This window comes from Cyrtonyx montezumae, unplaced genomic scaffold (genome assembly GCF_038088225.1).
Source record: "Cyrtonyx montezumae isolate F1298 unplaced genomic scaffold, pur_monq_1.0 scaffold_8, whole genome shotgun sequence".
Taxonomy (NCBI): domain Eukaryota; kingdom Metazoa; phylum Chordata; class Aves; order Galliformes; family Odontophoridae; genus Cyrtonyx; species Cyrtonyx montezumae.
In genome coordinates, this window is record NW_027072089.1 from 19,736,433 (window position 1) to 19,761,162 (window position 24,730).

The 24,730-nt window shown below is 34.5% G+C and overlaps 1 protein-coding gene across 5 annotated transcripts in view; it reads right to left on the reverse strand.

The window, feature by feature from the left end:
- The window catches only part of VPS13B (vacuolar protein sorting 13 homolog B), a 412,996-nt gene that overhangs the window by 139,497 nt on the left and 248,769 nt on the right, over positions 1 to 24,730 (reverse strand). For all 5 annotated transcript variants that reach the window (XM_065751678.1, XM_065751682.1, XM_065751679.1 and 2 more), the window contains 2 exons: positions 24,465 to 24,576; positions 4,196 to 4,399 (listed from right to left, as the gene is read on the reverse strand). In XM_065751678.1, coding sequence (XP_065607750.1) covers positions 4,196 to 4,399; positions 24,465 to 24,576 — 316 coding nt within the window. The remainder of the gene's footprint in view (positions 1 to 4,195; positions 4,400 to 24,464; positions 24,577 to 24,730) is intronic.

Consider the following 24,730-nt stretch of genomic DNA (forward strand, 5'->3'; position numbering starts at 1 on the left):
CATACACCATCTGGCTGTTCAGAATGACTATTGTTATATAATTATATCTCAGTAACACTAATTTTCATCTCATTAAATATGATGTGCAACATTTATTTGCTGGGGATTAATAAACAAAATAATGTACTCAGTTACTGAGTTAGGCTTTCTACAACATGAATACAGGCATTACTTCAGGTACAATAAAAGCAGCAACTGAGATACAAGACTGAATGCAGAAGTATTTCATTCCAAAAGAATTATTTTATTCACAGGGAAAAGTCCCTACTTCTTCACACACAGATCTACTGATTATCACTTCTTCTTGGTCTTCCTTATTAGAATTTGGCAAGCTGCATTTAGCTTTCCCAAAAAGCATGAAAATGAGAACTATTCAGGGAAAAATCTGCAGGAAACGTTTCTGAGGATCCTTGCAAGGCAAGAGTGGTATTTTGTTCAGTTTCATACAACAGATCATTGGCTCCCTGACATACTCAATGAGAGCTGCAGAGAGCTGTTCCAGATGGTCAAATGCCAAGGACAGAACTGTAATGCAGTCTATTGCCACACTCAATTCATTACCACACAGAGAAGTAATGCTTTTAAGCTCAATTAATTTTTTTTTTAACAGAGTTTATTCAGGCTGCAGGAAGCAGAAGTTGCTGCTGGGAGCTGTAGAAGGATTACACAGGGATGGGGGCGAGGCCTCAGGAGAGGATATATTTCTTTATTTCCTTCAGGGCTGTTGTTTTTTCCACTGAGAGGAGGGAGAGGGAGGAGGAGATCTGCAAGCTGAAAAAGCAGTTTTCAATCAAGAAAACTTCTTTTGGTTAAGTATTCCCAGTTCCCCACATGCTGTTTAGTAAAGGGAATAAACGTGGACAGGTTTCATTTGTACATAACCTTATTAGAACTGTCTGACTGTTTCTAGTATTCTTTTTATATATTACACCATTAGGGAGCTTTTTATAACATCTACAGTGAAGGATAAACATGTCATAATGGGAAGAGTTATGGTTGCTGATCCTCCATACTGCGTGGTATTTGGACAGGTTTTTCTGAGCAAGGGCAACCCCTCCTCCACCACAGCTCCAGTTCCCCCTTTTCTCCTGCAGTGTCCCTCAGAGGCACAAGAGGCAGCACCTAGGCACTTCAGTACAGCCCTCTTGAACACTTTTACACTAATCTCAACAAAACATTTAACACCTAGTCTCAAAGCAACACTGCTTTCTTTTCAAATTGTAAGAGTTAAAAAGAATCATAATGATAATTCAAAACCATGAGATATTACTAGAAATATCGAACTCCTGAAGAAGTGGTGGGAAAATCTGAAGGATTTACTTTCTGTGTAAGCATTGCTAAAGCATTTAAATGAAAAATTGTGTCAAAGCCTTTCAAATATTTGTTTGTATTATACACATAAATTTTACATTTTGAATAATTTGTTAGGGTTTTTTTTATGTTTTTAAAAACAAGACCAGATTTAAACCCAGGAAACTGAATTACAAAATAATATATTTTAGTGTCTTTATAGATATTTATTTTTAAAACAAACTCATAGTAGTACCTTTAGAAATGGGAATGCAAATAAAAGGCCAATGCCTTTGCTGGAGTTTTCAGTGAAGTAACTAATTCTATGTCAAACACTTGGATATAGATTGGATTCTATACTGCACCACATATCATGTAAGCATTAAGAAATTAGCCAAGTACACGAAAAACAGATCTCAAAAAATAATTCTAAACCCAGTTAAGCTAATGAATCCTAACATTGGATCTAAATGATAAAAAACAAAGAGAAGTACGTTCAAATGATACAATGAAACTAACACTAAAATAGCTCAGTAGTTCCAGGTTAAACATGCTAATAAAAATAAAGAATTAAAAAAGAAAACAGTATCCCAAGTAGGTCAAGGAATAAAACTCCCATAATAATTGCAGTAAATCTTGAGATAAATGTCACCCTGAAAACACTAAGCACCATGTAAAACACCATGAAGCCACCCTCTTGGTTCATGCTGGAAACATCTCAAAGGATGGGAAAGTTCAATATGGGTTCTTCCAGTTCTCAGCACACCATTTCCACAGATCATAAAATAAACCCAGATGCAGCAAAACTTACTGCCAACTAAAAAGCAAAAATGTGAACATTCTGAAAAAGGACTGTAGTAAATGTGTAAAAAATTTAAGCCAAAAGGACAAGACAACATTCATACCAGCTTTTTCTTTAAATATATTCAAGTTGGAATTAAAATACAATATTGTGTGCCAGAAAGAAAAATCTAATGTATTTAATTACAACTCATTTAAATTAAGAAAAGTAGATTCATTTAAAAGCAATTTCAAAAACTCACTTACTTCAAACTTACTTGTCAAATATATTGTAATAAAATTCTACTTGAGAAGTCTGCTGAGAAAAAGAATATCCAAGCAGTGACACAAAAAGGTGAACTTTGATTATTTGTAACAGCTGCTTCCCATATTCTTATCTTTATAACTTTTTAGCAATCCAACTAAATTTCCTATCAAAATCCTATAACCATAAAGCTCAGACCAAAGAGTTTTGGCAGCATGATTCCAGTCGCCAATGGAAAGGGAATGTCAGTACCAAGCTGGTTTTCTAATGTTAGCTCAACTCACAGATGGGCCAGAAGACCTTTGGACATTAATGCCATCTTTTGAAAGTGCCAGTGTTTAGTAAGAAAGAACTTTATGGGCAATTTTCACCAAACATCCATAGGTTTAAAAAGAAAAAATTCAAAGGGAAGTTGTCTGTGAAATTATTTTAGTAATAAATACAGAAATAAGTCATTAGGTGTCAGGAAAGAACCAGGTGATCATACTAATGAAGACCCAATAATAGCACCGTGTTTTAATTGTTATCTGTATTCAGTTACTTCTTTGTGGTTTATAACATTGCTTTGGTTAGATTTACTTGTACAGACCTCTGTATTTTAGTGATAAACTAGAATTTATTATTGGTCACATCCCCTTCCTGCACGTACTCCTCCAGAGGGGCCTTATATGCTCTTTCAGTCTTTCGACAAGTCATCACTTAGAAACCTTAGGCTTCATGCCATCCTCATGGAGATTCTTTTGCTACAGCTTGCCTCACTTTCAGGAAAATCTTTCAGATTCCTGTCATCTCCTCTTTTCTTGAAAATTAAATCAGCAATAATTCAATTTTTTTCCTTCCTAATTATTCCTCCTGCTTTTCTACATTACTTTCAGGAACATACACCTTAATTCACTGCATCCTGGGAGCCACAAAATCATGCATACATTTCATAAAGATTGGATTGTTTTTTTCAAGACAAAGGGCTTCTAAATCAAGAGAAAAAAAAAGTGTACGCCAACATCGGGCTTCTTCTGGCAGAACTCAAAATGACCTTTGAAAACTTGGTTTTTACTATCAAACCTTATTCTTGTCTGACTGAAAAAGAGAACTGACAGCTACATAACCTATAAAAATTCAGTTTAAAATGCGTATGAACATATAAAGTATAAAAAGCATATTAAAGCTAGAATCAAATATTCACTATTTTCAAAGTTAGAAAAAAAATAAACTATGATTTTATAATCTTAAATTTAAAAACTTAAAATACTAAGTGGGCTTTTCCTTTCAGTCCTGTTTAACTAGAGGGCAGCACTTTGCTTGCACATCACACGAAATACAACAGCCAAGATTCACATTAAATATCTCATTCTAAAAATTCGTCTGGTTTTAGTTAAAGAAGTGAAAAAAAACCCAAAACAAATAACAAAAAAAAAAAAAAAAAACAGTTCAGGACCAATAGGAAATGTTCTACTTCATCCTCCTCTAATTTAAAAATGTCTAAGCTGGTTTTACTCAAGTTTTGTAAAAATACAAACCAAAGAAGTTAAAAAACAAAAACAAAAACAAAACCTCCTGTTGCTTGTAGACCAAGAAGCTGGATGCCAAGTCTCAGCCCTGGAGTTATTTTTATGGACATAACAGTAAGCCACTAAGAAAAGAGCTTATAATAGAAAAAAAGACACACAATAACTAGACAGAAATTACAGCATAACAATGGCAATATTCACTTTAAATGCATAACCCAAAACTCCATGCAAATGTGCTTGCACTGCAAAAAAACAATACAGAACTAGATGATATAGATATACTGTAAATCTGCAATGTATGTGCTATGTAACTATAATAGAGAGTAAGTTTAAAAAAAAAAAAGTTTCCCACCTACTGGCCATGTTCCATTCAAGTGCTGGATTTTGAGAATTCCTTTCACTCTCTGGCAAAATCCCTCCTTTTCCATTTTCTTTCTCTGGTTTCAGCTGATTCCAGTGAGCAGTACCGATGTTGATAGACTGAAGGTCTATTTGATATTGTCTGTCTTCAACCTCGGATCCAGGATCTCGAAGTATTCCGAGATTCAGTGCCCTCCTGTAATGATAACAAAAAAAGTGTCACTTCAGAACAAGCTGCAACATATAGTGCAATCAGGAATTGTGGTCAAATTCAAATTTATTAGTGTTTTGAACAAATGTTGCTTAAAAAGAAAATTAAAAAAAGATACAAATATGGAAGGGAAAGGGAAAGGGAAAGGGAAAGGGAAAGGGAAAGGGAAAGGGAAAGGGAAAGGGAAAGGGAAAGGGAAAGGGAAAGGGAAAGGGAAAGGGAAAGGGAAAGGGAAAGGGAAAGGGAAAGGGAAAGGGAAACGGAAACGGAAACGGAAACGGAAACGGAAAGGAACCATTCTGGCACTCTTAGTTACATCTAAGTATTAGTTTAAGTCTACATCTTCAGAAGCATTCAGCTGCATTTACCCTATGGATTTGAATGAGAGACATACAAATACATTCCAAAGTTTAGCCAGGTCCACCAAAGTTGATATGAGATCTTTCCATTGACTTCAGTGGACTTTCAGTCAAGACCATACGAGCAGCCTTATGGGAAAGCAGGAAGCAGGACCAATAAAGGTCGTCTTATTCAAGTCTTCAAAGAGAATAGCTGTATATAAGTATAATGAAGAACAATACTGCAAGACAATTGTTCAAACTTCTATGAAAGAATTCATGACAACGGAAAATATCTAATTAACATAGAATTTCAGGACAGAGTTCTGTTATTAAAATTCTTCTGACAAGGAGAGAAAAAGCATTTTTGAGTGAATTACACTATCTGTGGATTCTGTCAAAGTCTATTCCATTAGATTTAACAGAACATCTCCATTTCCAGCCAAGCCTGGGGAACAGTCACACCAAGATTCAACAAAACACTCATAACTGCAGAAAACCTTTGTTCTAACAAACAACCAGTACCAGAGGAGAGATCTGGAGTGGTCTACTGTTTTGATTTGCCTTCTCGTAATGATTGCAAGTAAATCTTCAGTAAATGATCTCGCTCTTTCTATATTGGCAATAAAAGAGCTTTATCCACAATACTCATTTTATAATATAATGAAAAAGCAAAACTGGACATCTCTTTTTTTAACAAGCTAGGACACAATGATATCTAATTATTTTTGCTTTGAATTTATGAACCTGTCAAACTGTACTCTATTTTTAATCAAATTGAATTTTCAGCTTCTAGCTTGCATACGCCACCCAAACTACTATTTCATTCTAAGCTATTTTCTTATGTCAAAATTGGTAGTTTGTAACTAATTCCTGCATCCACAGAGAACTTTCAAACCATTGAAATTAACAATCTAAAAATAAATAACGATCAAAGCAGTACATCACAAACTGTGATGCATGCACTGATGCAACCTATCAGATCGGAATGCAATCTAGAGGTGTGTGTTCGAATTCAAAACTAAATCTCACTGCCATCCATATCCAAACACAGGTGAAACTGCAGACAGAATATGGTAACAATTAAGACAATTAATTATTTAATATGGTTGGTATTAATAGAGTCATGCAAATGGCAGCAAAGCCAACAGTTTTATCAAGTTGCTCTTTCTGAAGCTGTGTGATTGTACCAATCGAAAGACATAACCCTGTCTTAAATGCTCAGCTGAAGTACACTGAAAATATGTTATGTCAGTAGTGGTATTTCAAAATTAAATGTGTTTGTCAACTTTGCACATAGATCTAACCACAACAGCTGCATACTTTATTACACTTTTGAGGCATTATTTAATTAACATGTATGTAGTTTTGTTTCTGTAGATTACTGTATGGTGCAGCATCTATTTGCATAATTTTATAATGGAAATAAATAAGGAAATACATGTTTTGTGAAAAATTACTGAAAGCTAAGCACCAAATTACATATTTTATGAAAAATGCTTAAGTATGCAAAATATAGAATATGATAATTTCATCTGCATAATGAATCATTCTCTCCTATACTTAACAGCAAAGGGTATTTATCAATCATTTATGAGTTCTCCAGCTTGCATTAAGTTGCAGATAGAAGTGTATTGCTTAGCCTTGATCAGCATAACCATGACCTGGTGTACAGAATTCCTAGAATGAAATTTGGCTGCATGCATCTATTTGAAGCTCCACACTGTGACAACTGCTTTCTTCCCCTCATAAATTACTTATTAAAATAAAAAAAAAACCCAACAATGAAATCACTCTTTGGCAAACACACTGTTACAGCAAAATACATAGAGCTATTCAGACACAGGGTACTGGTGCATTGCACAGCTAGTACAAGATATGTTTATTGGATCTTTCTTTTACTTCAATTAATTTTGTATAATCTCTAGGGCTGGATAATGTTTGTAATGCCCTGGAATTTCACAATCTAACACCTGCTTGCTGATCTAAAATCTGCATTTAAATTTTGCTCCTCTATTCACAATCTCTATATTAAATACAACACTTTTTTATATCTTCTTTAAAGATATATGTATGATACACATATGTAAATGATGAGGACTAGTTATCAATGACTTGACATTTTGATTAAACTCATTATTGCTTTCAGAAAGTACATCCTACCAGATTTATACAAGGATCAAAAAAAAAAAAAAAAAGAAAAAGAAAAAAGACATACACAGAGACATTCGTGTGACCACACACTTCTGGCTTTCTTTACCAACCATTTTTGTAAGTATGCCCCCAGTTTAATTAAGGGTATGCTTTTTTAGAACAATTAAAGTAAACTAAAATAGAGCAGAATTGGCTAGTCTTAAACACAGACACTTTGAATGAGCTGTGCAGCCTTTCTCATTCTGTAGCTTTCAAAATCCTTACAGCAAATAAAATCAAGGAAAAGAGTAAGATTAATGACTTCTCTACCTGTAGCATAAAAGATATTTTACCAGCTGAAATTTGCTGTAGCAGTTATGATTTTAATTGCTTCACTCTTCTGAACACAATCTTACTATCCCACCTTAACCATTCAGCAGGTGATGTAGAGCACAACAGTTGATTAATAATACAGTATGATCATAAGCAAACAAAGAAGAACATAAGCATGCAACAGGAAAAACAACTTTAATGCTTTTCTTTTTAAATTGATTTAGTCTGGGTCACGCATTTTGTACGTTTATAAAAGAAACAGCTCATGTTGAACCAGTTACTACATGCTGCTGAACAGGAAAAATTCTGGGACTCGTGGTAAAAAAAATTAAATCTATTTACTTAGAACTCATCTGAGATCTACAAAAATGGCAAATAAGCCAGGAAAATGGCATTTGAAGTCTGTACATTATGTCACAAGTAGGAAATATTCATAGAGTTCACACCTAAGAGGTTATTTCTGTCAGCACTTACTAGATCTCTGTGTGCTCACTTCACTTACCAGATACAGAGATGACAAACAAAGGAGGGGGAAGATGGTATCAGGGCACTAGAACTGAAGAAATTCTGTTGCTAATAAGACTTTTTGTTTGTTTAATCGAAAGAAAGAAGAATATATCCTTTGGCCAGAAGGGAATGTCCTGGCAAATTTCTAAAATTTTGTACATAATTCTGCTACATTGCCTGAGTTCTATATCTTTCCTAAAAAGTAACTTCGGCTTTGCTTTCCCACCCTGCCACCTGTCCCTACAGAGACTCACTTGGAGCTTAACACATGGCTTTTTGATTTGTGGGATGATGGAAACAATTTAATCTGGGTCAGCAGAGCAGGCTCTCAAACACTGCCAGCAGTATACCCCACTTGCCACCATTTCTGCTTTTTCCCCTCAGAACTATGCCACATGTGGATGGCTCAGCCTCAGAACTCCATACGCTTGCTGGCAGCATACTCTGGATTGGAGCCATCAAATTTCTGTCTAGAACATTATTTGATCAAGTGAATCTACCTTACATATAATTCTCATCTCAGCAATACAATGATCAAACGCAAATATAAGTTCAGTACAGTATGCCCACAGTACAGCATGACTCCCATTTCAGGCCTTACTGATGCTATCTTGTTCACTTTAATTTTAACATTACAGCTAATCCTCAAAGGCATCTGTTTCGTAAGAATTCATTCTCCCTTATTAGCTTACCTTATTAGCTCATTAGTATCATGCTCTGTGCAGACAGATATACCAGCCTTCCCTACAGAATCCCTACATGGCAGGTGTCCTCTAAGTCAAAGTGGTTAAAATACCTGGGATTTAGCTTCAGTTTTGGAGGACCCTTATAAATGAAAACATTAGAGCTAGCTATATGAGCAAAATAGAAATGACAGACCACTTCTAAACATTTACACAGTAGACAAATGCATCACATTATACTACAGCTGAGGACGAAGCTGGAATAATTGAATTCCAACTGGATACTTATTGTATCACCAACAGCTACACTTAGAACTATATGATGCATATATATGCTTATAACTATTCTAACAAGAGATAAATCGCCTTAAGAAGTGAATTACTTCTGCAATTGCCACGCTGAAAAAAGCAGACAAGCAGCAACTGAAACATAAAGAAAAACTTCTGATTGTGCTAGGCAGTTTCAAACAATTGATACAGTTAAGCAATGGTCAAAGGAATAATTTGGTTAATTATCCCCTGTTTTAATCTAATGCTGGTTAAATGCCAGAATTGTGTCTCTTATGCAGTTTGGTTTCTTTTGCTTTCTCTATAAGTACAGTTGAATATCACAGGTAAGAGAGAAATGGTACAAGTGTTAAAATGCTAAAGATCTCCAGGTAACATAAGAATAAGCAAATTAGAGAAATTGTAGTACTCAGGGCTTTCAAATAATCAAAAAGAAAATGAAATATTCTACTATGAATTAATATGTACTAAGACGTCATTCCAAAACAGGAATATCAGAGTACCTGGGGGAAAAAAAACAACAGGATCTACCTGTCTACAGATCCTCCAGACCCACAACCATCCAGAACAGATTGTCTAATTAGAAGAGTACCAAGGTTCAGTTGAGTGTCATTGAGCACCGGTCTCCTTAGAGTCCTTAATATATACAGACATGTTAGATATATGTTTAGAAAATGAAGTTTTGAAAAGGAGTTTGATTTACTGCTTTCTCAAGGTACCTCATCTTTAAGACATTTTAACCACAGTGCAGAATTCTGCTAATACATCAGTTCCCTGCAGAGAGTCACATTTTGGGAAGGCAGTCATGCTACAGTGAACAGCTACAGCTGTTTCTTGTAAATACCTCCAAGCTAGGTATTAAGCAGTCACATATGAAACAAACTGGATCAACAGAAACACAGACTTCCCAGTTGCTGAGCAGTAACTCTGTCTTCTACACAATGTAATAATAGTGATAATAAAACTACTTAACTTTGTTCAGAAATCTTATCAAAATATGCAATTTGCTTTTTACTAGAACCTTTAGGCATAGCTGTTTCTTGCCAAGCTGGAGCAGACAGGTCTTCCCCTACAATCACTCTGTAAGCTGTTTAGTATTTTTTTTATAAATACAACAACACAGACAAAAATGTCAGTTCTTTTAATAAAATTTAATATTTTGCAGAGGTGGCTGACATCCTGCTCCCCCCAAAAAAAAGAAAGGAAGATGCTGTTTTGGTTAGAGCAGAGGTAACAACCCTAACTGTATGTGCAGAAGAACTAAGTCAGCCAGGTGACGTGCACAAGAAGTTCTTGTGATAAAACCTACATGATAAGGGAGGCTGCTTGGGCAGGCAGATTTCATTTCTTGAAGCTTATTATGTGACTTTAAGCTTAAAAATTAACATCTTCAGCCAAAATAACGCTGCCAATGTAATTAATTGCACAGAAACTATTCTCAGATCATCTGATAGACAATGCTATATAAGAATGCAAATGCATAAAAATATTTTTTAAAAGCTACTTCTAATTTTTAAGAAGTTAATATATAGGTAACTACTTAAACGTTTGTATTTTGAAATCCAGTGGGTATACATTCAGAGTTAAAAGTAACAGCATTCCTCCACACCCACTAATTACTAATTACTGTGGTGGTACCGGATGAGTTCTAATTTGATTCTAATTTCTCACCATTTAGGGAGGTCAAATTTTAGTGAAATGGACCTCTACAAGGTCAGCATTGGTAGCAGTGTATTGATCATAAAAAGCCACTGAACGTCTAAAAGGAACTACAGTAGATCACACACCAAACACCTTCTCCCAAGCTTTCCTCCTCTAGTCCCATAGGCAAGAAATTCTCTACAACTACAGAAAGGCGACCAGAGATCTAAAAGTACCCTCTTGCCCCAGGGGCTCTGATACTGTCATTTCCTGCAAATAAACCAAAGAACTTCTGCAGTGCAGTTCTCTTCTATTGTTGTATCTGGAACAGAGAATGAATGATCCTGTGATGAAAAGGTATAGTATGATAAACTTTAAAGTAATTTTAGCCTGTCAAAGAAAGCATAAAATGAAACAAAGCTGAAATTTGCAGCTGTGCATTTAGATGCCATCTGGTTTAATGACTTTTGTAACTTTATTGTTTAAATTCCACAGCAAAAATAACAGTCTGAGCAAGCCTAAACTTTTAAAGATCAGTTTTTCATTTTTATACTGTTTAATGTTTAGACACTTTGAGGAATCTCATTATATTTTTTAAGCATTCACTCAAATTCAGGGAGCGTAGTATAAATATACAGTTGACAGACTGTATAAATGATAAGTATGCACAATTCCAAGGGAAGGTCTGCAGGATATTTTTGGATACCAAATGTTTCTAGGAAAAACAAGTGGAAAAGAGTTTCTCTAAATAAGAGTCAGCAAGAACAGAGTCTAACTGGATGAGGAGGAAGTCTGAGTGGGGGCAGTGGGTTTAGCAATAAGAAGTCAAAATAGAACATAAGCAAAACATTTCCATGCTTTTTGATTCAGGGTAGACATAATTTTATCTCAAAATATATAATGCTGTTTGGATGTAAGAGCATCTTTAATTTTTATTTCTTAAATATTTCATGTGCACATGGTTTGACACATAACAGGATAAACAATCTTGTGATTCTGTCATTGCTTTCATCCTGTACTGTACTGTGTTTCGGTCGGCTTTTTTCACCTAGTTTAGTAATATGGTAACTCAAGTATTTTCTGTTGGTCTAGAAATTAACCTGGAAATACTGAGGTTGAGTTTCACTGAACACAGTCTTTAATTTCTTTCCGCAATTTCTTATTGCGGAATATTGCATTATTCTTACTCTTACCTGACATGCAGCTCAGGGATAATGGTACAATCTATAAGACATACTGAGCATACATAGTTAGACAAACTGACTTGAGGCAGGATATTATTGTTTGCTTTTTTTGTTGTTGTTTGTATAGCATTCTCTTTATATTAACTTGTCCATGGGATGCCTTTGCTTCACATGAGAAAATCTGGAATTCAGATTTAATGCAGGGGTTCACTTTATTTAAAAGATTTTTTCACAAAAAAAACCAAAAAACAACAACAAAAAAAAACACTCCAAACAAATTTTGTCAAGAAAATGCCTCAGTAAATACTTAGGTTCAACCAGACCTCCAGTTTATAGGTTATGAAGTTGTAGCTGGCTAACAGTTACTAAAACTAGACTCTTACATGGTTCTGAACTGTTCTTTTACATTCTGAAATGCAATAAATATATATTATGATCCTAGTATTCAGATTTATGTGGATTTACTAACATCATAAGTAAGATCTGAGCTGTGTCAGGCATTTGGAGATAACAATATACCACATGAAGGCTTTATACCAGTTCTTTGTGAGAACTTAAGGTAAAGCTTTTAGGTACATTTCTACTAGTGATCTCATTTCCTCTTCACTAATTCATTTCCAGTCTTTCTCATAATACAACTAATTGAACCACTTCAAAAAGTCAAGCAAATTCTCCTTGAATAACTTACTCTATTTAAAAGTTTCCACAAATTTTGGCAAGGAGTGTAAAATTCTAGGAAGGCTTTCTTAAAAAGTAAAAACAAAATAATAACAATAAAAAACCCCCACAAAAACAGAATGGCGATTATGAGAAAATCCAGTGTTATATTTTCTATCTGGACAAAAAAATAACATAGAAGAAATGAAGTAAGATACAAGCACAGATACATTTTACAATTAAGCAGGTACAAACACTCAAATACCCAGGTTCACTACAGTGTCCATTTGGGAAACAGCAAATTATGTGATCTGTACTTAGTTTTAGTCCAGTTTAGTAAATACATGGTTAGCTGCCTTTTTATAAGCTGCAATGCAAGAAAAATGCAATAGATTCATTAAAATTATTTTTAGAGAGCAATTTTTACAACTGTCTCAGTTGCATAATATAGTGGTTATTTTTTAAAATTATGCCAAGAACCAAGAAAACCATTACAAGCTGTCTGAAGAATAAAGTGTACAGAAGGATGTTGTGAACGAACACACAGCAAAAAATTGTTTTCCTTTCCATCTTTGTTGAATATGTATACACACATACAAATCCTGCAAGTCTCTTTGTGTTCTTTGAAAAATGATCTCATATGAAGATCAAATAATACTATTCAATAACCTTTGATTATCAGGAACAGTTCAAATCTGTTCTGTTCCAATTCTGTGAAGAAAGGATCTATCTATATACATTGCTATGCTCTATTCACATCGCTGCCAAACTGGTTTATATTTTCTTGCTGGAGAACACAGACAAAATGAAGTATCTGTGATTTATGTCAATCACTGACATTGCACTCGATGGAGACGGCTAACACTATCTCTGTATCTTATTACTTGCACTTGTGTTAGCCATTAACATACCAGTGTTAGCCATTGCCTTCTCACAGGACAAAAACATTCAACCACCAAAAGCATCAGAGGGCATGAAAAATGTTTTGAGAGACTAAAGAATGTTACATTTATCTTTGTGTCCCGCAGCTAATAAACCCCATAGAATATATTAACCAGTCCTTAGTAAGTAAGTAAATAAATAAAAGCATCTGAAATGCAACAAAAGCCCTTACGTTTTAATCTGTATTGTACTGCACCACAATCAGGTTTAATAGCAATAAAGAGGGATAAAGTAGCAGTACTGCACAGAGTAAGTTTAAATGTCAGAAGAAACATTAAGCATGACTTCTGTCTATACTTACGCAGATCAGCACTTAGCTCACTCAGAAAATCATGGCTGGGAACTATGCTCACTTAAACAATACTGTTTGAGTTACTTAGGATAACTGCAGTTAGAATTTAATTTTGCCACGAGTGTTTTGAATTGAATCCTTCAAATAACATGTTCAAAGCTCTTTCCTGAACTGAAGTAATATGTCATTAGTCTGTATATTTCTGATAATCCTTTTTGTAAAGTAATCCAAAACCTTACCAGGAAAACTTAAAAACATTAAATAGAAATGACTTTGGCAAGCTGCTTTGAAAAAGAAAAAAAAGTCTTCTATCCCAAAAGTAGTTCAAGAATTGTGGTATGAATTTGTCATAGATAAAACCCTGTGAGGGACATCAGAGAACCCACAACTATCTATGGAATGAACCACAATCTGTATACAGAAGTTAACAAATGTCTCATTACAAATGGGATATGGTTTTCCCAGTAACAGAAGCACAGAACTTGCATTATATTTAAGATCCTGTTATAATTAAAAATACTACAAAGAAAAAAAGTCTGCTTAATATGTTACTGGAAAATACTTTTCAACAGACAAAACATTTGTTGAACCAAATGTGATGGAAGTTATATTTATTCACAAAGAGTTGTGAAGAAAACTGCAATAAAAAATAAATTTTCAAAAGCTTTCTGGATATTTCTTACCACAGCCTAGAACTGTTGAAGTTATTTTTCACTGGAAAAGACAGAAAAGTAACCCAGAAGTGGTCATTCAATATAGGATATCTATGTATTTTAAGAATCAGCAAAGGAAACCCAAGGAAGAAACTGAAGCATCTGAGTAAAGTAAATGAACTTTACTGTATTTAACCTGCATACAAGGGCCACTCCATTTCTTAAAAAGACATTAATTTTCAAAGACCATGTAATTATTTCATCCTACATGAATAGAAAACCAGACACCTCCATCTCTTCCTTCCCAGTATTTCACAATAACAGGCAAAAGCTACTTGGTTAGAGAAAAAAATTAATGGGAGTTAACTTGAAAGAGGGAAAGAAATGTGCAAACTGCAATAATGTTGCTTTCTAACATAAACCATACAGCCCAACTCACAGAAATAACTCCAGTTTTCAGATCCCTTTTTATTTTCTTGTTTTAAGTTTATCTGCATAAATTTTCATTGCATTCAAGTTGCTGAGTATCTAAAATGTGAAATGTATCCTGGGATTTCTAAATGATATTTAATGTCCATTTTCTTTGCCTCTGTAACTTTTTTGTTTACTCTTAAAACTGTTGCAGTATGTTTAATATTGCCAATACTGAATCTGATAATTTTATTATAATTTCTATTTCAGTGTCAGATTCTGTGCTGTGTTTCAAAAGGCACGAGGACAGTGGTGGATTAAGCTGCTGTAATTCCAGGCTCCTGCAATCCTATTCTTTTACCAGGGCTAAATCCTTGTGCAACTGCAATAAATACGTTCAGGGCAATGACCTGATTGGAAAAAAAATTTAAAAATTACCCAATGCCTCCAAAACATTTTGAGCTCATTTAGCTCATCCAGTCAGCTCAGTACACACAAGTATAGTCAGCAATACCATGGATTGGCTAAGAGGAGTACATCTTCCAAGAGGAGATTGAGTTTAGATCTGCAGCCTTGGTGGGCATAAAACTCACTGGTCCAAAGTCTGTGGCTAAAGTGATTTTAAAAGTCAAAGCTGCCCTGCTGCTCTAAAATAATCAGACAGTACCCAGTCTCCCCAGGGATGCCCGGGGCTGTGCTTTCATTCCTTCCACATCTTCACTGGGCACAGCCAGGCTGCATGTTGCTCTGGTGGGAAGGTGAGATCTCTCCAGTCAAAGAGCTCTTCAAATATCAGTGGGCTTTTTCAAAGCACTCTCTCTCCACTGGGTTGAATCAAGAATTCATATTTGGGAAGAATTAAAACTTTGAAAAATACTTTCAAATGGGAGGAAGGCCCATTGGATGGAGTTAAGAGAAGGAAATTACTACACAACCTGAGTTCAGCAAAGCAGGTGTCTTACAGTGCAAGTTAAGGAGAAACAGACATGATACTTCTGAGGAGTTCATTTAAAATGTTTAAAAATGTGAAGAGAAAATGAAAAGAAATTACTATTCTCTGGAGGAAGATAGTTAAGTGAAAGAAACCCAAAATCTCAATAAAAAAAATATGAGTCATTCAAATATTATGAAGTATTAAGGTAACTAGTTCAAAAGTTCGTTATGTAAAATAGGGTATAATGATAAGTTTAAACAGATACAAATCAACTATGATTAAAACAGCTTTTTTATTTTATTTCGATTGGTCTCTCTATAATGGGCTTCACTGCAGCAGAATTGAACCTTTCGGCCCAGGAAATGGAAAAAAAAACCATTAAACAGCACCTCAAACCAGTACATACAAACGAAATCATAATCTCTCCACCACTTAATCACAATAAATATACTTCAGATTTCTAAACTGAATTTGTATGAATTTCACATGGCAAGCTTAATACATGCTGCACAGCAAACACTGAATACTTGTGTTAAAAAATTGTATTTGAGATGGTAAGAAACAACAGAAGACAAAGGAAGCTTTGGCATCAGGCTGCTGTGTACCTTCAGTTTCAACTTCGCAATCGTTAAGATCACCCACAACTGAGAAACCTAGTTAAAGTGCCAAGTGCTTTTCACTGGCACAATAGCGAAAGCGATGTCCTTCTGAAAGTTCTGTTTTACAACAGCTATTCACTTCTGACTTCAGCTGTCAAGCAATAGGAACCTTAGAAGTCACAGAAGTGAAATAAACACTACAAAAGTTACACAAAATACGATACTGAACACTTTGCAGACTCCTGTATCTTGAAGAGATTCTTCATCTGTACCTGCCTCTCTGGACAATCTGGTAATTTTACAACACGAATCCACAGGTCAGTTCAAAGGCAGTCTGAAACAGCTGTTACTAAGAATGAGCTATACCAGAATAATGAAGCAGTCATAAACACACTGAAAATTCAAAAGCTTAACCAGAAAAACTAAATGAGATTGTACTAAGCAATCTTCACTCTACTACAACCACAGTGAATAGACAAGAGGCAAACAGCCAAAACAAATCTAGTGCGTGGAGTATGAGGTTGTTATCATCTTATTTACCCAGAAAAGTGCATGTGTGAACCAGTTATAGCCAGGCAGTCACTGACATGGAATTGGTAGACAAGGCAATGAGGCACCACTGCACTGCCCTAGGCTGTCCTGATGAACAGCAAATGGATGCCTAAATGACTTAGTAACAGCCATAGCTTATATATACTCTCTTATAGCAGTATTTCTATAAAATGTGTTTCAATTTGATTTCCATGAAGAACCACACAAATTCAAAATCATTGTAAGAATCAGAGGAAAATCTCCAATACCACTTGAGTAAATCAGGAAATAGAAAGTGGGTATATCTTTTGAACCCGTGGTGAGTAATATGGTGAATTTTAAGAGAAAAATAAAGTTGTTGGAATGCTTTTCTCATTCTGAAATTTTATTTTAACTATCACAACATAAGGGAAAAAAAGTATTTAAAAATATGCATATTTTGCCAAATCAGGTATGTATTATTGCAGTTTCCAGTAAAACTCTAAATTGAGGAAATTTCAAGTAAAAATAAGATTGATAGTTCAAGCTGAACACTTTAAAATCTGAATTCCAAATATAAATTAAGCTTTGAATAGCTCTTGGTATTAGATAATTAACAAGCTACATTTCTGAAATTAAATGGGCAGTTCCAGCTGTTATTTTACAATTAGTTTCCACTGAGGTTTTTAAATTAATAACTGCTGTAATAGCTTCAAACATGCCAATGTTAATTAGGAATGGTGTTTCCATGTAATGCTATCCATATATGTGAATATTTTACTGGGGGAAAGGTCTAGGTGGACTTTTTTTTTGTTCCTCCTACTAAAAATAGATGAAGAAAGAAATGTAAGGCAGGAAAAGACTTCACTTCCAAGCCCACTTCCACAAAATTGTTCAAGTTGTACACTTTCCTAAGCTCCTTAATGCTAAAAACAACCCTAAGGTTCAGCTACAGTGGCAAAAAGCAATATTCAGAACCTGACATTTAGGGGAACTTTTTAATTTAAAACCCAACTCAAAAATTAATAAAGCTAAGACTATTAAATTAAAGAAAAAGAGAGAGGTTAAAAAAAACAACAAAAAACAAACAACAGCACTACTGTGTATCTAAATTAAATGTAGAGACAAATCTCTTAAAAAATAAACAAAACCAGAACACAAGTACTTTGTTGAAGAAAAACATCCTGGTCTGAATTTCAAAGAATTAGAAAATAAATTACAGGCACAAGTTTAAAACATTAACTGTTACAATATTTTTTTTGCCTTAATACAGGATGAAAAGAACTGAAAACGACACCAATGTAACTGCACTTTAAAATTCCTATGCAATAAATGAAATATGTATTCTTGAAACACTAAGAATTTTTTCCTGAAAGTTTTTACATATTACTTCTGCAATTGAAATTTTTTGAAATGAAAGAAAAACTGCAAAACAGAGTTTATGATGCTTTGTAACTTCTACCTTTTGTAATTGCTATTCAAATTTCAATAAGCAGCTCATATTTCCATCAAAATATATCTGTGGAGACATTATTCTTTTAACTGATTGTCTCTGTAGTCTTCATGCAAACAAAAATAAAGAAACTCAAGTCAGTATTAGCTAATGCCCTGTTTGCCTACCATGTAAGCTTCAATGAAGTATTTAAAAAAATAAAAGTATAATGAAAAATATTAGAGCCTTTATAAAATAATCAACTCTTAAAAGGTAATGATTCCTATTAGGAGCATATTCTCAGAACCATCTAGTTATATGAATATGCAAAAACAAAAGACTTCTTAAAATTAAATTGGTTTGAAAAGGAAAGCAAATAATTAAACTCATTGCTCATACTACAACTGTAGAAAATCCAAGCTTTTTCAAACAATAATTTAAAGGTATGGTTTTACAAATATAAATATGGCTCATGGTAATTTAATACTGAACAAAAAATGTTTCTGAAGAGAAGATGCTTATAGATGTGGGTGCTGTTGAAAAGTTTTGAAAAACATTTGATTTTCCAAACCACATTTGAAAGAAAGAACAGATTTCCACACAGACTGTGGGCTATGTATGCATTTCTTGCATAAACTCCTTCCATCATTCTTTCCTTCCTCCCATTCCAGCATCATTAGCACAAACACACAAAGTTGTTTAGTAGTCCTCTTCTTACTGAAGGATTTTTGTTAACCAACTATGCACATTACTTGAATACTAGAGATATCTTCTAGATATAGCTCCTTGAAATAAAGACATTCAGCAGATATAGGAGAAACAAACATTGCCACTTATCTGTAAATGTTTGAGAACTATAAAACAGTGGAATACGGTGAAGTACAAAAATGAAAAACAGTGGATGAGATACATTTACAACAAAAACAACATGCACTGATGAAAAGTTTTAAGAAAAAATGCTAAGTAATTTACAGCTATATTTTCAAGATTATTCTCTTCACATGTAATTTTTGGGGGGCTGGAGGAGCTAAAGAATTTCCACTTTCCATTCACAAATTGAAAACAGTCTAAGTGCAGCGTTATGCTTTGATCTGTGAAAGATCTACACATGAAAATGACCATGGAACATTCAGACCTGGACTATTAAGCTTTGATGTATGACATGAATGAAATCCTTGGATCTCAAAAATGATGAATCCAGAGAGTGGACAACAATTAGATCCTTCACTGCCCAAAATGAGCAACGTCTGTAATTCTGTCACCTTAATCTCCAAACTTGATAGTTAAGTAATACTTACTCAGCAATTTATAAGTGAGACTTTCAACATCTCCAGTCTGTATTACCTTTACTGTTAGCCTTTGTTTATTTCTTTTTTCTTAAGAAACTCAATTAATGGGACATTATGTAATACTGTAATAATAATAATATGTAATGTAATGTAATAAAGAGTAAAATTTAGTTGAAGTAACAAAACTACTACATACCCTCATAGAGTCTTTTCATCCATTCTCCTACTGTTTTATAAATGACATGCATACAGGACTTAAAGTTACAACTTAGCAAGTTCATGGATGACTACATTGGGAGGAGCTGTTGGCAAGGGCAGAAAGGCTTTGCAGTGAGATCTTGAAAAATTAGAGGGCTGGGTAATCACCAACTGCATGAAATTTAAGAAGAGCAAGTGAGAGGGCAATTTAAGAGAGAGCAAGAAGGCAGTGGGCATGGTCCTGAGTGCAGGAGTTCAGGGAGCATTTGGACAGCACCCTGAGACATTGGGTTTGAATGTTGGGTGGTTCTGTGCGGAGCCAGGAGTTGGCCTCAGTGGCTCTTGTGGGTCTCTTCCAACTCAGGATCCTATCTTATAATTCTATGAGTTTGCTTTTAATACTGTCCAATCCTGCTACTATTGTAGTACACTAGCTAAAAATCCCAACATGCATGAATTTTTTAAATATTCAGTATTGTTTATGTCAAGTTTCCACTGATTACACTAAGCCCTGTTTGTATATACAGAAAAATATTGTTGTAATCTAAAAAGGTGACAAAAGACAGTGTGAGATAATTGAGCAGAAAACTAGTTAAGAGGACTACAGACACATTTGATTAGTTCCACTTCTTTAAAGCATTATAATTTATTCACGCTGATATTGCACATTAGTCACTTTTATTAAAGGAGAAAGAACTGAGGAAGTGACAAAGGGAAAACATATGAAGACACAAAGACGGAAATATGGCTCTCTGGAGCTACCCCATGAGATACTGCTTTGTTTTCAGCAACCATCTCCATACATGGAAAAGGATCTTCTGTCCTGAATTACTTCAGATTCATCAAAAGCCTTTCGTTTTTTTTAAATTTTTTGGACAAGTGATTAGCAAGCAGGTCTAAATAATCTGCTAGGCTTGTTATCTGGATAAGGATATGAGCTTCCCTTTGATTTTACTTCAACAGGCTCAGACACACAGCTGCTTTCAGCCCTTTCTGCATAAATAAGTAAGTACACGAGATTTAAAATAAATCCTCACAGCTAGTAAGAAACTTTCTCTATTCTGTCAAACCTATTCAAAATCGGTCATTTCAAAAGTTGTGTGATTATACTGAGCATGATCAGATGGTAAAAAAATGATTACATGATCTTGTTTTTCTGGGACCTGCTGAGTCATCTTGAAGCAGCAGCCCCCAGTTCCAATTTCACATGGTCAGGTAGCTGAAACTGGCAGAACTGCCTTCATCTTCTTCACTGACTCTGAAGGAATTCCATTTACTCTGACTATCTTACTTCTCCACAGTTCTAATTCACAGCTTTGCTCTCTCTTTGGCCAGGCTAGGCAACTGACTCATCTACAAGCTTATCCAAAATCTCCTTTATTCTGCTCCCCTATCCCTGTTCCAAGACCTTCTGGTTCTGCTCCACAAAACTGGCAGACTCTTGACAAGAACATTCAATTCTGGTCATGATTGTTGAAGACAAACATTAAGAATCATAAATTCATGATGAATCATTGAAAACCCGCACACTTGCAGGATTTAGGGGAAAAAAACAAAGATGAGAAGGATCAGTACCAGCATAGCTGTACTTCTTCTAGTAGCCCTTTATCTACCATTTTGGTACATATATCTTTGTTTACTATGTCTACTAGCAGGTCTAAAAAATTAGATCATTTGCTGATAGTGGAAATAGTTATTTTATAGCTAATTTTCATACAGTAAAAGAACACTGAATTTACTATGTTAATAAAGTTTTTAACTTGCAATAATCACCTGAAAAAATATTTGTGCCTAAACTTATAGGATACATTATTTTTCCAACCTTCCATTTTCTATTTAGTTCCCTCTCAAAGTCAAGCAAGTAGGTTATTTTTCCTAGGACACAGATGGAGACTTTCAGCTCACAGGGCCTGGTTTCATTTAATATGACCATATTAGATTTACCTTTCATGCACTGATACTCTGTTCATGCTAAATGAGCACTTTCAGTTTTTCATGTATGAATTTATGGGAAACATTCAAAATATATTTGGAAGTTCTCTTCAGTCTTTGGCCATGAAGAAATTTCTTAGTCTATCCTAAAAGAATAGTTTCTAAATAGACATAAAAATTCTTCTTTCTCATGAAATGCTATTAATGTGACATTAATTGCATGTGGTTGTAGTTCAGACCTAACAGAAGAGTATTTAAACCAAAGGGACAATGCAAATTATGTTTGTATCCCAACTCCAGAAACACTGTAAAGACAGTGGTTCAGAAAACAATTTATTTTCTTTTATTCTTTTAAAAGCAGCAGTAGTAAATTAGAGGAGAAGAGAGGTTGGAAAAAGAGAGAAGACAACATGTTGGGATTATTAGAGTGCTGTAGCAGCTAATTCTTCAGTAATTACCAAGCTGCTGTAAGGGGTTTTTAAGAGTCTCTTAATGAGCTGGGTATTGTAACTCTGTTGATATTTACTATGAAATATTTCTCTATAATTTAGGAGATGCACATTGTTTGGGTTTCTTTCTTCAACTGTGATTTTTAAGTATGTATCAGTGCTACAATTCTTCAGTTACATATTTTTGCTATCCAGTATTATGTACTGTGGGTTGGTTAAAAAGGGCAAATGTTGCATAACTTAGAAAATCTAGTATTTGGAGAACAGAATACTAACACCAGGCTCATGCGATAAAAATCCCATTTTTTTTTTATTTTTCCCCTCTCTTGGATATAGATTGTGTGGCCTTTCCTAACAATAGAAGAATTTTTGCATTAAATAGTTTTCCAAAGAAAAAAATGACAAAACGTGAAGTAAGCTCTACTCAATGCCAGTGCTCAAACAGCAGTGATTATCACATAAGAAAATAAAAGGGCATCTTCAACCATGCTTCTTTAAGTATGGTATGCTTTGGATCAAAGAATATGAAATTATAAAAACATTTTTTTCAACACTGAATTGGAATCTTACTATTTCATAATACAAAATATTCACTGATATTGCTAGAAAGTGGTGAATCTCAAACATATCAAAATAGTAAATGACTTCCCAAAAAAAGACCACCCACTAGGAACTTCAACACACTGCCTCATAAAATCGTGCAAAGTAACTTGACACTTCACCAATGTATACTAAAAACACTAAAGCTAGTATAATTGGATAATTAAATGAACAAAGATAAGAGTCATTTGACAGCTGCTCAGAGTAGAGAAGAACACTCACTGAACAGCTAGAGGAAATTTCTGAAAATGGCAGACATTTGTCAGAAAAAGACAAAAAGCATGACATGAGGCTGGTTACAAAGAAACCAGTAACCATTATTTGAGAGCTCTGTGGCCCAGTGCTTTCTTCTGCTTTACCAATTCAGTGCCTTAGTCTCTAAAAGAGGACTGTGTTGTAATGGTAAAAATCTAAATGTTGTAAGCGTAAAAAACTATGAAAAGCAAATATACATTGCAAAAATCTATTCCAGAAAAATATATATATATATAAAAGACCCCAAAACCTTTAATGCAAAAGGGTAGCAGAACCCTTAAGCAGCTGAGTGTTTTTTAGACTCAAAAGCATGGAATGTCAGCACTTTAGGTAAAGCCAGAGCAGCAAACGTATCAGACTCAAAAACATAAACCACTGACCTTGAGCTCCATTGACCTTGATGTAAAATACCATTCCTCCTGCTGCTTTCTCACTAACTTGTAGTATGTATAGAAGGAACAATACACAGTTTCCCTATGTGACAGAAACTTAGTATACCTTAGAATAGCTGGAACTTGCAGATTCCACTTTATGACAGGAGATTTTGCTGACAAATTTTCAGTTGTAATGAGAACAGTGGAATCTACATTAAGTTTTGCAACTCTCAAAGCAGAAATCAGGTATGTGTATATTCAAGAGATGAGCAAGGCAGAAGCAAGGAGAGCCTGTACAAATGTTGGAAGATCTGATAACTATGGGCACAGTGTTGGTGCCACACTTGAAGATTCTTTTCATGGAAGCTCAACAATACAATTGATATAAGGTTTAATTAAAAAATAAAAATAAAAAAGAAGGTATGTGACTAAGCCACTATAAGTAAACATACAAGCAAATACAATATTTTACTTGCTTCCGAATAGAAATATGAAGAAAATGACTACCTAAGATCTTCTAAGTGATTTGAAAAGAAACTGGAAATGCTTCACAGTCTCCTAAAAAATCCCAGCCTGAACAAAAGTAAAATGTGCTGTCTTTTCAAGGCAGTAAATGTTTTATTGCTGAGAAATAATTTTGATGTTTGTAATTTCCATTGAAGAGCACTATGAAGTAGTTAAAAATATTGCCACATCTGAAAAACAGACCAACGGGAAGTATAAGACACTTGTTCATCTGTATTTCTGTGACTTTTCTCACTTGGTATTATTTGCAACCATACTTTCATGTCTGGCAACGGTGCCAACTCTACTGAGGATCATATATTACTTTTATCATGTTGATTACATATGTTCACCAGTTTCGCTGCCTATGTATGATTAGTGTGGTTTGCACATACTTAGTGACACAATCCAGAGCATGACATTTTCACAGAAAGTATGTTTACTGGGAAAGAACTCCTTAGAAGTTTGCTTTCCTTTACAGCTTTGATCTATATGACACTAAGAATCTTGAAGTTTGAATGTATGTTTACCATTTATGTTATTAAGATCTATCTCCTTCAAACTCTATAGCTACTGAGCTTTTTGGTAGTCCCAAAAATTCTTTTTTTCTTAGGTGAACTTGGTAGCTGAATAAAAGAAAGCATCTGAAAATGTTCTCATCTGTGAGCTTCGTAATGACTTGACATTTAAATTCTGTTATTCATCAGCACTTCACAGAAGAACTTGATTTGTCTAAATGGATTTGAAAGCCCACAAGTGAAGAAAATCAGAAAAACCTGGCTTTGAATATCAAAAGATTGTATGTGAAAAGTATTTTTACAGGCTGCACGTACCCATTTTATTGATCAATTAACTTCTCTCAAAACGAATTTTTTTGAAACTGAAAAACCAAACCCTTCCCCCGACACTTACTGATAAATGTCTTTTCTGAGCACAGCTCTACTGAGAGGGTTGTCAGCCTGGGGAGCCATACACACAGATCCAATCTTGAGAACCAAAGTGTCTTCTTTAATTGCTGGATTAGCTATAGTAAGGAGAAGAGAAAATATATGTTTGATTAAAAGTCAAGTGCAGATAGCAAGGAAAAATATAAAAAAAACAAATAAAAAAAATCTGTATATGAATTTTTGCTAAGGATTTGGTTCTGCTTGGCAGCAACAACTAATGCTAACTAAAAA